Source organism: Sceloporus occidentalis, unplaced genomic scaffold, assembly GCF_023333645.1.
Source record: "Sceloporus occidentalis isolate IW3139 unplaced genomic scaffold, rSceOcc1.0.p SCAF_29, whole genome shotgun sequence".
Classification (NCBI taxonomy): domain Eukaryota; kingdom Metazoa; phylum Chordata; class Lepidosauria; order Squamata; family Phrynosomatidae; genus Sceloporus; species Sceloporus occidentalis.
In genome coordinates this window covers 7,896,736-7,910,000 of record NW_028317009.1, presented here as the reverse complement: position 1 = coordinate 7,910,000, position 13,265 = coordinate 7,896,736, and the positions used below count along the sequence as shown (strand labels likewise).

General features: G+C 44.1%; 1 protein-coding gene across 1 annotated transcript in view; it reads left to right on the top strand.

Moving 5' to 3' along the window:
- LOC149299262 (large neutral amino acids transporter small subunit 1-like) overlaps positions 1-11,447 on the top strand; it is a 14,379-nt gene extending 2,932 nt beyond the window's left edge. Inside the window, exons 2-10 of the mRNA XM_089486282.1 lie at positions 3,479-3,604; positions 7,015-7,120; positions 7,660-7,704; positions 8,011-8,134; positions 8,616-8,719; positions 9,007-9,103; positions 9,344-9,493; positions 10,894-11,071; positions 11,392-11,447. Coding sequence (XP_089342408.1) covers positions 3,479-3,604; positions 7,015-7,120; positions 7,660-7,704; positions 8,011-8,134; positions 8,616-8,719; positions 9,007-9,103; positions 9,344-9,493; positions 10,894-11,071; positions 11,392-11,447 — 986 coding nt within the window. The remainder of the gene's footprint in view (positions 1-3,478; positions 3,605-7,014; positions 7,121-7,659; positions 7,705-8,010; positions 8,135-8,615; positions 8,720-9,006; positions 9,104-9,343; positions 9,494-10,893; positions 11,072-11,391) is intronic.
- Positions 11,448-13,265: the final 1,818 nt, after the last annotated feature.

Here is a 13,265-nt window from a genome sequence, read left to right as displayed (position 1 = left end):
AACGCAATCCGCAGCCCAGGGAAGGTGGCCGTGGTCGGGAGTTTATTGAAGAGCACTCTAAAGTGTTTTGTGTTTACAGACTCTTTGTTTAAACGTTACACACATTGCCCCGCCTCGTGTTTACGAGTCACTGATACATTGTAGCCACTGGGCCCTCTTAATGTTCCGTGAGAAACCCATTTATTTTAGCTTTAGTTTTTATCCAAGGCACTGATGGACCTGATGATTACCCTGCGATCGTAGTTTTCATAGCCGGACCACTGCGATAAATCTTCCCATTGTGTGGAATCCTCGGGACCCTCGGCTCCTCGCTTTGACCCTCATGAATCCGTCTTACAGGGGGGTCCGTCCGTCCCGGCCCCTTCTTCTTTGTCTTTGTTTTATTGATCGACGTTTAGATCTCGCACATAGAAGCGCAGAATAACCTTTCTATAGAAGCTGTGCGTGAGTTTAACCCTTTCTGGGCCAGCATTTTAACAAATCTCTCACCCTCATTGTTTGAGCGACGGGTCGTTAAGATGGAGCATCCTTTGTTCTTTGAACTTTAGCCTTTTGGGGTTTTTTTTCAATGCTAACCTGTACCGGAGGGGCTGAGTCCTGATCACCAGCCAGTATCCACCTGTGTAAAAGCAGGGATGTTGGTGGATCCAGTCGTAACCCGGGTGGGGGAGGGGTATCTTTTATGTCTCCCTCCTATCTATTTGTTGAAGTAGTCGCGTTACCACGTTTGCCACGTGCCAACACGGTTCCTGGCGCGCCGCCATGCTGTGCCTCCAGGGGTTAAGTCATCCTTAAAACTTTTGGGGGCTAAAGAAGCTCCATAATCGGGTTTAAGACGCGACTTAGTCCCGCGGCACGAATCTTCTGCGTACATCCCCTGGAAATCCCGTTACCCTCCTGCTCATCAGATTACTGATCATTTATTTTCGTTCCGGTACCGCTGCAGTTGGCACCTTGCCTCGGCATCCCGCTCACTTAACACTTTAGCTTCCAGAGCAGAATGGCGCCGCGCTGCAAACCAGCTACAGTAATTCTGTATGATTAAACAATAAAAGGCATAGATTTACTAAGGGGCGAGGTGGTGTCGTCCGCAATCCTTCTTGTGATATTCTTCCTTAGAAGAACATAGCGTGGTTGCAGTATGGCTTTAGGGATATCCCGTACTGGATCCATACTGGATCCATTTCATTCTCTCTGGCTCTTAAATGGTAATCATACAAACCATGTAACCCGAGAGTTCGTTAACATCCCAGCCATTGGTTGTCGGACGTATTCTGTCCCATCCCTTGGCTTCTGGGACACCTGCCGCCTGGTTCCCTGGGGCTGGTCTGCTTAACGCTGAAGAACCTTTTGTAACCTCGTTAGGCTGCAGCGAAAGTTTGACAGCCACAGAAACCGGTTCTGCCGGAGAAGCCGCGGCTTTTATAACTTAATAGGACATGCTGGGTGGATGGGGGGGCCGGGGGAGGGAGGCCGCCGGTTGTAAGCCTTCCGCACGAGTCGTGCCACAAGGTCCGGCCCGGGGGCCGGGGTACTTCACAAACATCAAAATGTTCCAAAGAGAACTTTATCATCTTTTCAATGTCTTATTTTTTTTTAAGGCTATATTTAAGATCGGAGTAAAAAGCTTCATTTAATGTCCGGTCTACTCATTGTACAGCGCTACGGTTTATGATGGCGCTATATAAAAACAATAAATAACAATAATTCTTTTTTTTTTTTTACATTTAGAAACCATTTTAATGAATTTAATTGCTGCTTGCAATTAGTGTTTCTTTTGCTGTCGCAAACCACTGAGCCTGACTATCTGAATTAACAGCTCGGGACTTTGCTTCTTGACGTTTTCCCAACGGGAATTAAGGTGACTTCAGGAACCCAGAATCTGAAGTTTCCAGACAAGCTGACGGAACAGAAAAAGAAACCTCGCACGGTAGTCAGTGCTTCTTAGGTTAAAAAAAAAAAGCAAACTATTTTTTCTCTTTAGCAGGAAATACAGAAAAAAAACAGAGCGTTAACCCTTTGATTGCTATTGTGGCCACTTTAAAGCTTTGTAACAAAAATGACTTTTTTTTAATGCATAATGCGTTACTTTTAGCTCTTATCTTACTCCCCAGTGTCCTTTTTTTTTTTTTAATATTTTTTTTTATTTTGCAGACTTTATTATCTGTTTCATTTAATGTATACAGGGACTGGGGTTATCACGACGGACGGGATGTGTGTAACGTTCCATAATCTGCCGTTTGCCACCCTCCCGGCATAACATCCAGCTGAGTCAGTGATCCGCGTCACTCCCAGTAAGGACACCCGCAGGGGGAAATGAACCGACTCGACTATGCGAGGACGCGCTCCTCCCTGTTACTATTTCAGCTACATGATGTTTACAACACCGCCACGGCCGTGGCATGCGCTCCTCACACGTGCGAGAGAGACGCGAGCTGTGGAGTACTGAATATCGTCCCGGACCTGCGTCCCAGTATGACTAGTAGCCCGAGAGAGATGCATTTGCAGGAAGCTTACTGGGAGTGCTGGTCAGGGCTGTGCTGTGGGAAGCCCCCCAGTGACTCCTTAACTGGGGCAGGAATGATGTTCTGGCTTTTGGGAACGCGTTACCTGCCAGCGAGTATAAAGAGGCATTGTCTCGCTCCCAGCGCACAACTCTGTCCTAATAAAACATGACGGGGGCAGAATATCAGGGGCCGTGTTTAGGGCTTCTACACACTGGCATGACTGAAGGATCTGGGAAGCGCACAGCGGAGATCTGAGGGCGCTTACCGACCCCTGTACCCTCCGCGCTTCTAATGATCACCAGTAACCCTCTGTCCGGATGACACTTTGATAAATACTCCAGGAGCTGGGAGGTGGCTGCCATTTCTTGTATATATATATATATGTTATACTGGAACGTTTGTGTTTATTACTTTACTCGGATACATATTAGTTCTTTAGAGAGACCCTGAGCAGCGTGCCTTTGCAACAGAGATGGGTTCTGAATGTTCCGTGACATAAGGCATTCGACGGGGTTTGGTTCTAAACGTTCCGTGATGTTGTGTGGTGTCAGAGGTCCGTTCTGTATGCTCTGTATGATGTCGGAGGTCCGTTCTGTATGCTCTGTATGATGTCGGAGGTCCGTTCTGTATGCTCTGTATGATGTCGGGGGTCCGTTCTGTATACTGTGTATGATGTCAGAGGTCCGTTCTGTATACTGTGTATGATGTCAGAGGTCCGTTCTTTATGCTCTGTATGATGTCGGGGGTCCGTTCTGTATACTGTGTATGATGTCGGGGGTCCGTTCTGTATACTGTGTATGATGTCGGGGGTCTATTCTGTATGATGTTGGGGGTCCGTTCTGTATACTCTGTGACCTGGGATGCCACATACTAACTCTCTGAACATCCCGTAACATTTCTAGGTGTGACAGTTTCTTCCAGCATGGTCCATGTGTATTGCTGCCAGTAACTGCTGCCCCCTCTCCTTCCAGTGTTGCTCACTGCAGTGAACTGCTACAGCGTTAAAGCGGCCACCAGAGTCCAGGATGTGTTTGCCGCGGCCAAACTTCTTGCCCTGTGTATGATCATCATTCTAGGCTTCGTGCAGCTGGGGAGAGGTAGGACCTTTTCATTTACAACATCTGCATTATCTCATCCGATTCTCACAGTCTAGGAAAAACTACTTATCTGGAAATGAAGCTTATATGACCTCTTTAAATGCCAGAAATACACTTTGGACACTCCTGAGGCTGCGGGCCATTACTTGCTACCGCGACCCCTTTTAAAAGGAGTTAAGGAGTGAGAACCGGTACCTGGTACCTTCTAAGAGTTGGGACAATGTAGCCTTCTGCTCCGAATTCTGCGTATTATAAGATCATGCCTGTAACGGGGCTTGCGTCTGACGATCCCGAGCAGCAGTGGGCATGTTTCAATCCCAGCCTGGCTTTCATTCCAGTTCCCCCTCCCCTGCCGTTCGGCTGTTTTGCCAGCGGCTATCACAGGGGTTGAACACCTCGAGTGGAATTAATTTGATAAGGCCGCTGCTTGCCTCATCAGAAAATCTCCCCCTAAGAGGATTACTTCCAAATCCCAATCATTTTGCCTGGCTTTGTACCTAAAGCAACCTGTCTTCTGTCTGCGCTGTGAATTTACCCCACGAGAGTCTGGTTTCAAAGTTCTCTTCAGACTGGTGTGAAAGTTTATTCAATTAACCCAATGACAACGCTGGCGTGTCTGCTAAATGGCGCGGAGGGGATTTCACTGGCTAGCTCTTTCAGCGCTTTCCTGTTTAAACCCCCGTGGCATGGCTATTAAAAACGGGCAGCCGAAATATACCCGTACCCAGCCAGAACCGAGCTGACAGTAACGTGTTACCAAAGAACCGCTGGGTCAAAATGGAAACAAAAGAACACACAAATTGCTTCCAAAATGTCATTTTACTTTCAAGATTTTTACATTGCTTTATTGTTCTAGGGTAAAACCACGACCTTTGACACTTTATCGTATTATTTAGTAAGTTTTGTCGTTCTTGGTGACTCCCAGCACCGTTATATTCCTGACCCCAGTGTAAGCGTGAATGTGCGGGTTTTACGTGGCTAGCTCTGTTTCCCGAGTCCAGCATGGGTGTTTATTTCCCGTCTTTGCGGATGTTACATTTAGGAAGCACTTGTATCTGATAATTCTCTGCGTGTTCAAGGCACCCGGTAGAAACGATCTGTCTTAGTTGTGCCTGCGTAGTTTCCTAGCGTTCTCAGTCCCGCCACCCATTAAAATGCCTCTGGTGACTCCATTCTTCATTGTAAATGCTCAGCCCATTGTGAAAGGAGGGCCTCATCCCGCCGCTCGGCAGCCAACGCCACAAAACCTATTCATCAAAGAAAAAGAAAACGTCTCGTCACAAAAGATCGGGTTCCAGTGTAAGGGGGGGGGCCGCGTCTCCCATCTTAAACCCCCCCTTGAGGATTAACCTCTCCGAATCCCCGACACAAACCTCGACCCTCCGCTGCCACGTTTTCGCTTGCATCTTACGCGTGTGCAGGAAATGAATGGCCCTTCCTCGTGTCCCTCGGCCCTCTAGCAGTCATGGTCTCACGTTACGCTATCGGAGACATTTACACCTGCGTTAGACGTTAGACCCCCCCCCCCCCACCGCCATGTAAAAACGGAAATGATAGTTTTGGTTATGCTAATGAGAACTCGATAACCTTTGGTACGAGAAACATTCAAACACAGGGACAGCGATGCAAATACACCCGGAATGTCACGGGTTTTATACCGAGCGCTCGTGTCTGCCGGCATCTACTAAAAAGCTTTAAAACCTGCTATTTTATAATTATTTTTCCAGTTCCGTGCTCACCTATATAACATATATAACATATATATATATATACATACATTAATATCTAACTGGAAATAGAACAACAAATATTGGTTAAAAATCATTGCTCTTATTAGGAGAATAAATCCTAATAATAATAATAAATCCTTCTTCCACATGCACACCAATGCCACGCATAACATGAAAAAAGCACGTGAAATTCTCTGTTACTGTGAAAATACAGTTATTTTATCCTTTTGATCATGGGTTAGAGGTCAATAAAATGTTCCAGAAGCCAAAATCAAACTCTTTTGCAGAGTTTTTGTGGCCGGCTCCATGTGACCGGTTTGGTTTCTCAGCAGATTAACTGCCAGATACCTCACATGGCTTCACAAGAAGACGGTCAGATGGTTTATCTTTTGCCCCGTCTGGGGTTTTGTTCAATTTTTATGTCTGAAATTAACATTCTTCGCACTGGCAGGGATCAGGAACGTGTGAGCAGCACGTTATCAGGAGGAGAGGATATAAGGACACAGAGAAGTCTTTCTCATGGGACGGTGTTCCTCACTGTATCTTGTCCTCGTTACATTCCCATAATACCACTTCATGTCATTCAAGGCTCTTCTTTTGGACCGGTTACAGTATAAGAGCGGAGAGAAAACCCATTCGGATACTGGGTGACGTGAAGTCTACTTTTCCATCTTGGTGACACTTTGCATCACGGACGTTCCTCTTCTTTCTCTGTTCCGTATCCCCCCCCGTCTTTCCATCTTCAAAGCCGCGACGTGTCAGAGACCTTGACTTGAGATAAATGTACGTCTGGAGCGAGATGGAGACACCCCAGATATCCAAGGACACTCTATATAGGAACATTAAAAACATCCTTCCAGTGGTTTCCTTGTACAACACAACATTTTATGGTGTTTGTGTTAAGATTATCTTTGAGTCTTGCTGGAATCCAGGAGCAAAAGTCACATTAAACCAGACACATCTAAAATAACAATGATAAAATAATAATAACAATAAAAAAATAATAATAATAATAATAAAATAATAACAATAAAATAATAATAATATAATAATAAGAATAATAAAAGAATAATAATAATAATAATAAAAGAATAATAATATAATAATAATAAAAGAATAATATTTATTTTTTAAACACAGGGCAGTTTTTCTCTACTGTAACAGTTATTTCTTTTCTTAGCTCTACTGGAACCCCGTCGGTGACTTGGTTCTATTAACACGGTCACCGGCGTTAATACAGTAACAGCCTTGAATGGCTCTGTTATCTCTGACGTGCAGACTTAATTAGCCGGTATATAGAAAGGGTGTCAAACTATAATTAAAAGGAGTCGAGGTGGTTCCCTTTCCAACCTTTCCAAGGTGTGAACCCAATGATAAAGCGATATCTATAGCTTGTGGGTCCCGCCATATGTCGGCAAAACAACCTTCTCGTATTTACCGTTCCGTTCTCTTTTGGGGTTATACTGTTAAAACCAGACGCTGCAAAACCAATGTATTTGCGACATAATATGCCCAAGTTTGAGAGCCTGGCGGTGGGGGGGGGGGGGTAGCTGCTGCCCTCTGCTGAAGGATGAGAGAAGAAAGTCCAGCTTTAAACCAGTATTAGAACGTGAAGAGAAAACATGTCTAAGGAACCAAAATAACTGCGTTTGTGACTTATTTTCTGTTTCTCCTCCGTAGGAGACGTTGCCACTCTCAGCCCCGAACATGCCTTTGAAGGCACCAGTACGGATGTTGGCCAGTGGGTCCTGGCGCTCTACAGTGGACTTTTCGCCTACGGCGGATGGTGAGGATGACATTAGGGAGTTTCACTGTCAACGTGAGACAGAGGCCACCTAAGCGTACTGAATAAAGATGTAGCACAGTCGGCGACCATGCCCTGAATCCCAGCGAAGGCCATCAGCATCGCAGGAGGCTTGCAGGATCTCCTGACACGAGCGCAGTTCAGAATGACCACGGTCCCAAGTGTAGGAGATTAGCAGGCGGTAGCTAACTAGTTGAGACTCGGGTCAATTATTTTCTGCTACCTTTTGTAGTTATTATTTCTGTTAATGGAATCTATTCACATAGGTAGAGTGCGGAGAGCAAGCTTTTTTTCACCCCGTTTGATGTTTTTTTTGAATGCAGGGAACAGATAATGAGCGTTAAATCATTTATGATGAGGTTTAGGTAACTGTTTGAACCGAGCGCACCCAGTAGGAGGTTGATCTCCATGCTGTTCTCCTTTTGGATGATTTATAACGCTGAGAGATACCGACCATTCACGGCTTCTGTGTCCCGGTACATTTTCATCTCGTAACCAGCCGTCTCTCCCTCTCATTTTAGGAACTACTTGAATTTTGTGACAGAAGAAATGATTGAACCGTACAAGTAAGTTGGCCATCTACCCCCCCCCCCCCCCCATGCAGATCGCTTTCATGATCTGTTTAGTGGTTAAACCCGTATAGAACTGAGAGCCTTAATGTAAGAGGAAGGCATTAACCTTTAGTCCAAAGCTCCATGAATCTCATGACTTATAGCGGAAGTTACACGCCGGCCCAATGGTCTGCGAGGACGTATGACTTGGCCGGCGTTCATGCCTTCGTCTTCCCCCTTTGCGATGCTCTGTGTCGTTATGCCAGCTTTGTATTGTGGGTTCTACATGAATTCCTTTCTAATGGCCGCTTGTGTTTACAGGAACCTACCTCGGGCCATCATTATCTCCTTGCCCATCGTGACCCTGGTGTACGTCCTCACCAACCTGGCGTACTTCACCACGCTGTCCCCGGAGCAGATGCTGAACTCCGAGGCCGTGGCCGTGGTACGTGTGCCTTTGTGTGGCTTTGTGTGTCGAGGGGATAACTAATGCTTGAGGTTTAAAGGGACCTCATCCTCCAGATTCTGTATAACGCTTACACGCAGATAAATACACAGCAGGAACCCGATCTTACGCGGCCACCGCTCCTGAAATGTTAGTCGAGCTCCTAGATCTTTGGCGATAAACACAAGATTTCTCTGTCATTTCCTCTTTCATTCTCAAAAAGGGAAACCCGTGCTCCCTGTCACCACAAATAACTGTCATCGTTTCCCCATCCCCCGCATTTTCATGATTTCACCTGTATTTACGTCATTGCCAATAAGCTATGTTTGATATGGATGTGGTATTGGGAGAAGATGTTGGTTTTTTTTTTATTCTTGTCTGAAATCTGCTATCAAAGAGGGGATTCAGTCTCACGGCTTAACCCCGGACCATGAGGGAAACATTACTTTCTAAGCAAATGTCATTTTTTTTTTGATTGTAGGATTTTGGGAATTACCACTTGGGAGTCATGGCGTGGATCATCCCGGTGTTTGTCGGGTTATCGTGCTTCGGATCTGTCAACGGCTCTCTTTTTACGTCTTCCAGGTATGTTGTCATTTGTAATTTTTTTGACTTGGATAAGTATATAATCTGAGCTCCAACCCTTCCTGGGATGCCTTCCTGCCCCGCGCTATACCAGGGGTCCCAGAAAACCAGTCCGCAAGTGCCACGGATTTTCTGACATGAAAGCTCTTGGGAAATAACAGTTAATCTCACCCTCTCCTATACCGAAGACTAGGTGCTTTCAGGAGAGCGGCGTAACTGGGTTTATAGAGGAACACGGGGCTTGAAAGAGTAAACGGATGACTTATGATTGTTTTTTTCTGTTTCAGACTGTTCTATGTCGGGTCCAGAGAAGGTCACCTGCCCTCCCTACTGTCTATGATCCACCCCAAACTTCTCACCCCTATGCCCTCGCTCATATTCACCGTAAGTACCTGCGCCAACTACTTATACCCTGTGGCACCGCATTGTGTTTAAGGACTAAATGTCTTAAAACCATCTTCGTTTTGTGTGAGTCTCTTTTGGTTTGTAGCATCGGTGTCATTCTCTGAGTTTAAGGTTCCATACAATGGTTATTATACATAAAGAACACACATTGGTGGGTATTAGGGGTAACTTTGTAGATTCCCATTCCAACACGTTTTCTCCGTCCGGCTCTTCCCGCAGTGCGCCATGACGCTTCTCTACGCCTTCTCGGATGACATTTTCTCCGTCATCAACTTCTTCAGCTTCTTTAACTGGCTTTGCGTGGCCCTGGCCATTATCGGGATGATGTGGCTCCGTTACAAGAAGCCAGAATTAGAAAGACCCATCAAGGTAAGAAAAGGGGAGATACCCCAGCTGGGGGGGGGGGGCGGATGAGCCCCACTACACTTAATCATTCATTTAAAAAGATATCTTTCATTTTTTTTATTTTATTTTTTTATTTTTAGCAGTTTAATATTTGAATATATATATATTTCATGTCTCCTGTATTTATAACACAACATTCCCTGGCCTTCCAGCTTTTGTCGTATGAGACCCATAAACTCATGAAGAATAGTGTTCAAATTTTAATACAACGTATCGGGCATTTTTTTACTCTCTTTGGTTAATATACGTTTAATTTTGAGAAAAATCATATTTGCGGGAAAAATACATAAAACCAGGTATTTCAGTCACTGACTGTTTCCGCGTACACGGGGCAAATTAATTTTTCCGTGGTTCTTTGGAATGTTTAATTAAAGGAGCCTCACGGCCAGCTTGCCAGAACCTGAAGGCAAGTAATGCGTAATAACACATTTAATAGATCGCCGCGGGTTATGTCTGCGTGCTCTTTACCTGCCGTGGCTATAATTCTAGCTCAAAGCAAGTATTTTTTGCGGGGAATAATATAAATCCATTAATGGTGCAATAAAAGTTGGGTGAGACGTAGAGACGGATCGACTTATGTGGGATCAGCAAAAAGCGCGCATCTTTAATCTTACAATAAGACGCCGCCGCGAGGCACATCGTTTTAACAGTCTGACAAATGGGTTAGTCCTGTAATTAACCAAAAAGGAGTTTTATGACATATTTGTTTCTAATGAAACAGGAACAGACTGCCTCGGCACTTTTCTTCATTTTATTATTATTATTTTTTTTATTTGTTTTCCATCTTTTCGTATATATATATATATATGTTTTTAAACGAGACAGGAAATTCAGCGATTTTATGAATCAGTTGCACCACACGCGCACCTAAAGTGTTTAAAGGTTCTAATCTTACGTTGCACACATGGGGATAATTCTAACAAAAGAATCCGCTTGGATCTTCGTTTGATCTCCGTCAGTCCGACGGTGACTTCTGCCGCCGGCTTGCCCGTCGCTTTTAGGGAGCTGACGCCTGTCTCTAAAGGCTTGGGGCCGCTGCTCCTTTTCCGCGCCACCTCAAAGGCTTATTGTCCGTGGCTTCCTCCGGCAGCTCGCCTGCTGGGAGAACGTAAGGTTCAAACGCAGCATGAAGCAGGAACACGAGCAGAGCGGACGTCCGCCGGCAAAACAACAGGAACCGGCCCAGAAGCTGCATTACAGATCTATAGGATATCGATAGGAGTAACGAGGATACTTTGTTGTCTGATTGCATTAGAATGCAACTCGGCCAATATAAATATCACCTTGAGTACGTTCTCGGTTTCTAAGATCGTCCGTAGGACGTCCGTTCTCTCCTGCCCCATCGTGAATTTTCTTTTCCGCAGGTGAATCTTTCTCTCCCGGTATTCTTTATCCTGGCGTGTTTCTTCCTGATCGTGGTGTCTTTCTACATGACCCCGGTGGAGTGCGGAATCGGTTTCATCATCATCCTGTCCGGAGTTCCCGTTTACTACTTTGGAGTCTGGTGGCAGAATAAGCCCAAGTGGGCCTTGCAGTTCATACGTAAGTGCGTGTTTATTGACCGCTTATGCGCAGCCCTGCTGAAAGAAAGCGCCAATGATAATCCATTGGAAAGAACCTTACGCCCTGGTTTGCGTCTGTCTTTGCGAGGCTAAGATGCAGAAACCTGGTTCCGACAATAAGGAGATAATTTGTAACAACCTTTAAGAAAATGTTTCTGATCCCGTTAACTACGTGATCCAGCGGCGTCTTTGGATTTAGGTTTAGTATTTCATTATACAGCCCGTGTGTGAAGTTTGTGGTTATATGTTACTTCCTATCGGCATAAACATATCGCTTCCTTGACGTTTCTGTATTTTTAGATTCCTCAACAGTGTTTTTCCAGAAGCTCATGGAGGTCGTACCCCAGGAATCCTAAACTCCGACCCAAACCCCCTCTGCCTCTAGACAACCGCGCAAAGGAACATGTTACATTGCAATGGAGTTTGTAAAAAGAATGTTTAATCCGCAGCAAAATAACCCAAACTCTTCTGGGATCGAATTTTAACCAATGCTGTCTCCAAAACACGGCAATCATCATCATTATCTGGTGTGCAAAAGAGCTCGTAAGGGCCCGAGTCCCTCACCGGTCATCAAACATCTTACTGTACCTTCTCAAAAGCTGGTATTCAAGAACATGATCCATTTCCAGGACAGCTGAGCGGTGGCCGGTCTTCTGTAACATTCATTTTTTGTTTGTTTTTTCTAATTTAGCATCTAGTTACCTCCGAACCTCCAACCAGACTGAACGGTGACCTTTTCGTGCAAGCATTTTAAGCCATTTTTTTTTTCTTCTGGCTTTCGTAGATCTAACCAAACTCTTTTTTTAGTCGCTCATCAAGCCCAGGACACATGGGGGGGGAGGGTAAAAAGAAACTCCAGATGTGGACAGGTGGACCCAAGTTACCACTGGATTCTAGAACCACTAAAAAAAAGAACGCAGAGCTTACATTCTACAGACAAAAATATACCGAGTCTGGTCTACAGGGGTTCTTTTCACCGGGTCCAGTCTTGCTAGTCCTAAAATGTTGAACTGAATCTGGTCTTCAAAGGTCAAGGAAAAAAAATCTTACGTGTATATAGCACTTAGAGCAATGGTATTCTCTTTCTTGCATAAAATGCTGCTTTTACGCATCAGAGTTTGCAAAGAATTCAGAAAAACACTTTGATTGAGACATTTTGGGGGTTTTTCTCGGTTCTTCCTAACGTTACTCTACGCCCAATCATTTCTAGTTTTTGTATTTCATAGTAAAGAAGATACTCATGGGGTCTGTTCTAAACAGAATTTTTAAATTTGGCGTTGATTTAATAATCATAATTATAAATGTTGGTAAACATTTATAATTCTTTTAAACCTTCTTCTTTTAATTCTTTTTTTTTTTTTGTCCAATATTCCCTTTTATTCAATTTTATACATTGTGACTTCTGAACGTACGTCCCGTAGACCGACAGTTACGTCGCCCTGTAGTTTTATATTCCTAACCCACTGAGATAGTAGCTATTTCCTGATTTACTCATCTATCTATCTATTATTATTTTTATATATACGTAGAAATAAACTCTCTGCTCTTTTTAAACACTCCTTTCTCCCCCAATGCTAGCGTTACGCTGAATGTAGAAGTGGCAATTAACAGTAGAGTCGACATTTATATACTTGACGAAAAAATTAAAAAAATGCAGTATAAATTTAGTTTTTAATGTTATATTTTTGTCTTACTAATTTAACGTTTTTATTATTATTTCTTGGAATAGAAGTCTTCTTAATTTATAATTGTATCTATATTTTTAGGGGTTTTTTCCCCCCACTTGGATACTGTTACACTACAGAGCTTAGACTCTGCTGTCTTAACATAATTGTCATTCAGATTTGTTTGTAAAAGAATCCCATCCATTATGATGATAAGTATTGGTCTCGGCGGACAGATTTAACCAGTAAGCAGCGGTTCTGTTCTGTAATATTGAATAAGTTAATTGCAAGCTTGTGATCGCTTGGAAAATATGTTGGCTCTATATTACATGCCCAAATTTCCCCAAAGGTGCCTTGATTAAGAGTCAGAAAGGTGAGTCAACTTGTAGACAAAAGTACCGAGGAGTTGGGTTAAACTTTGTCCAGTTGGGACGCTCCAGGGGCAAATATTGACACAAGTCAACTGGAATAAGGTTGTGTTGTTAAATTCTCCGGCACGGAACTCATACA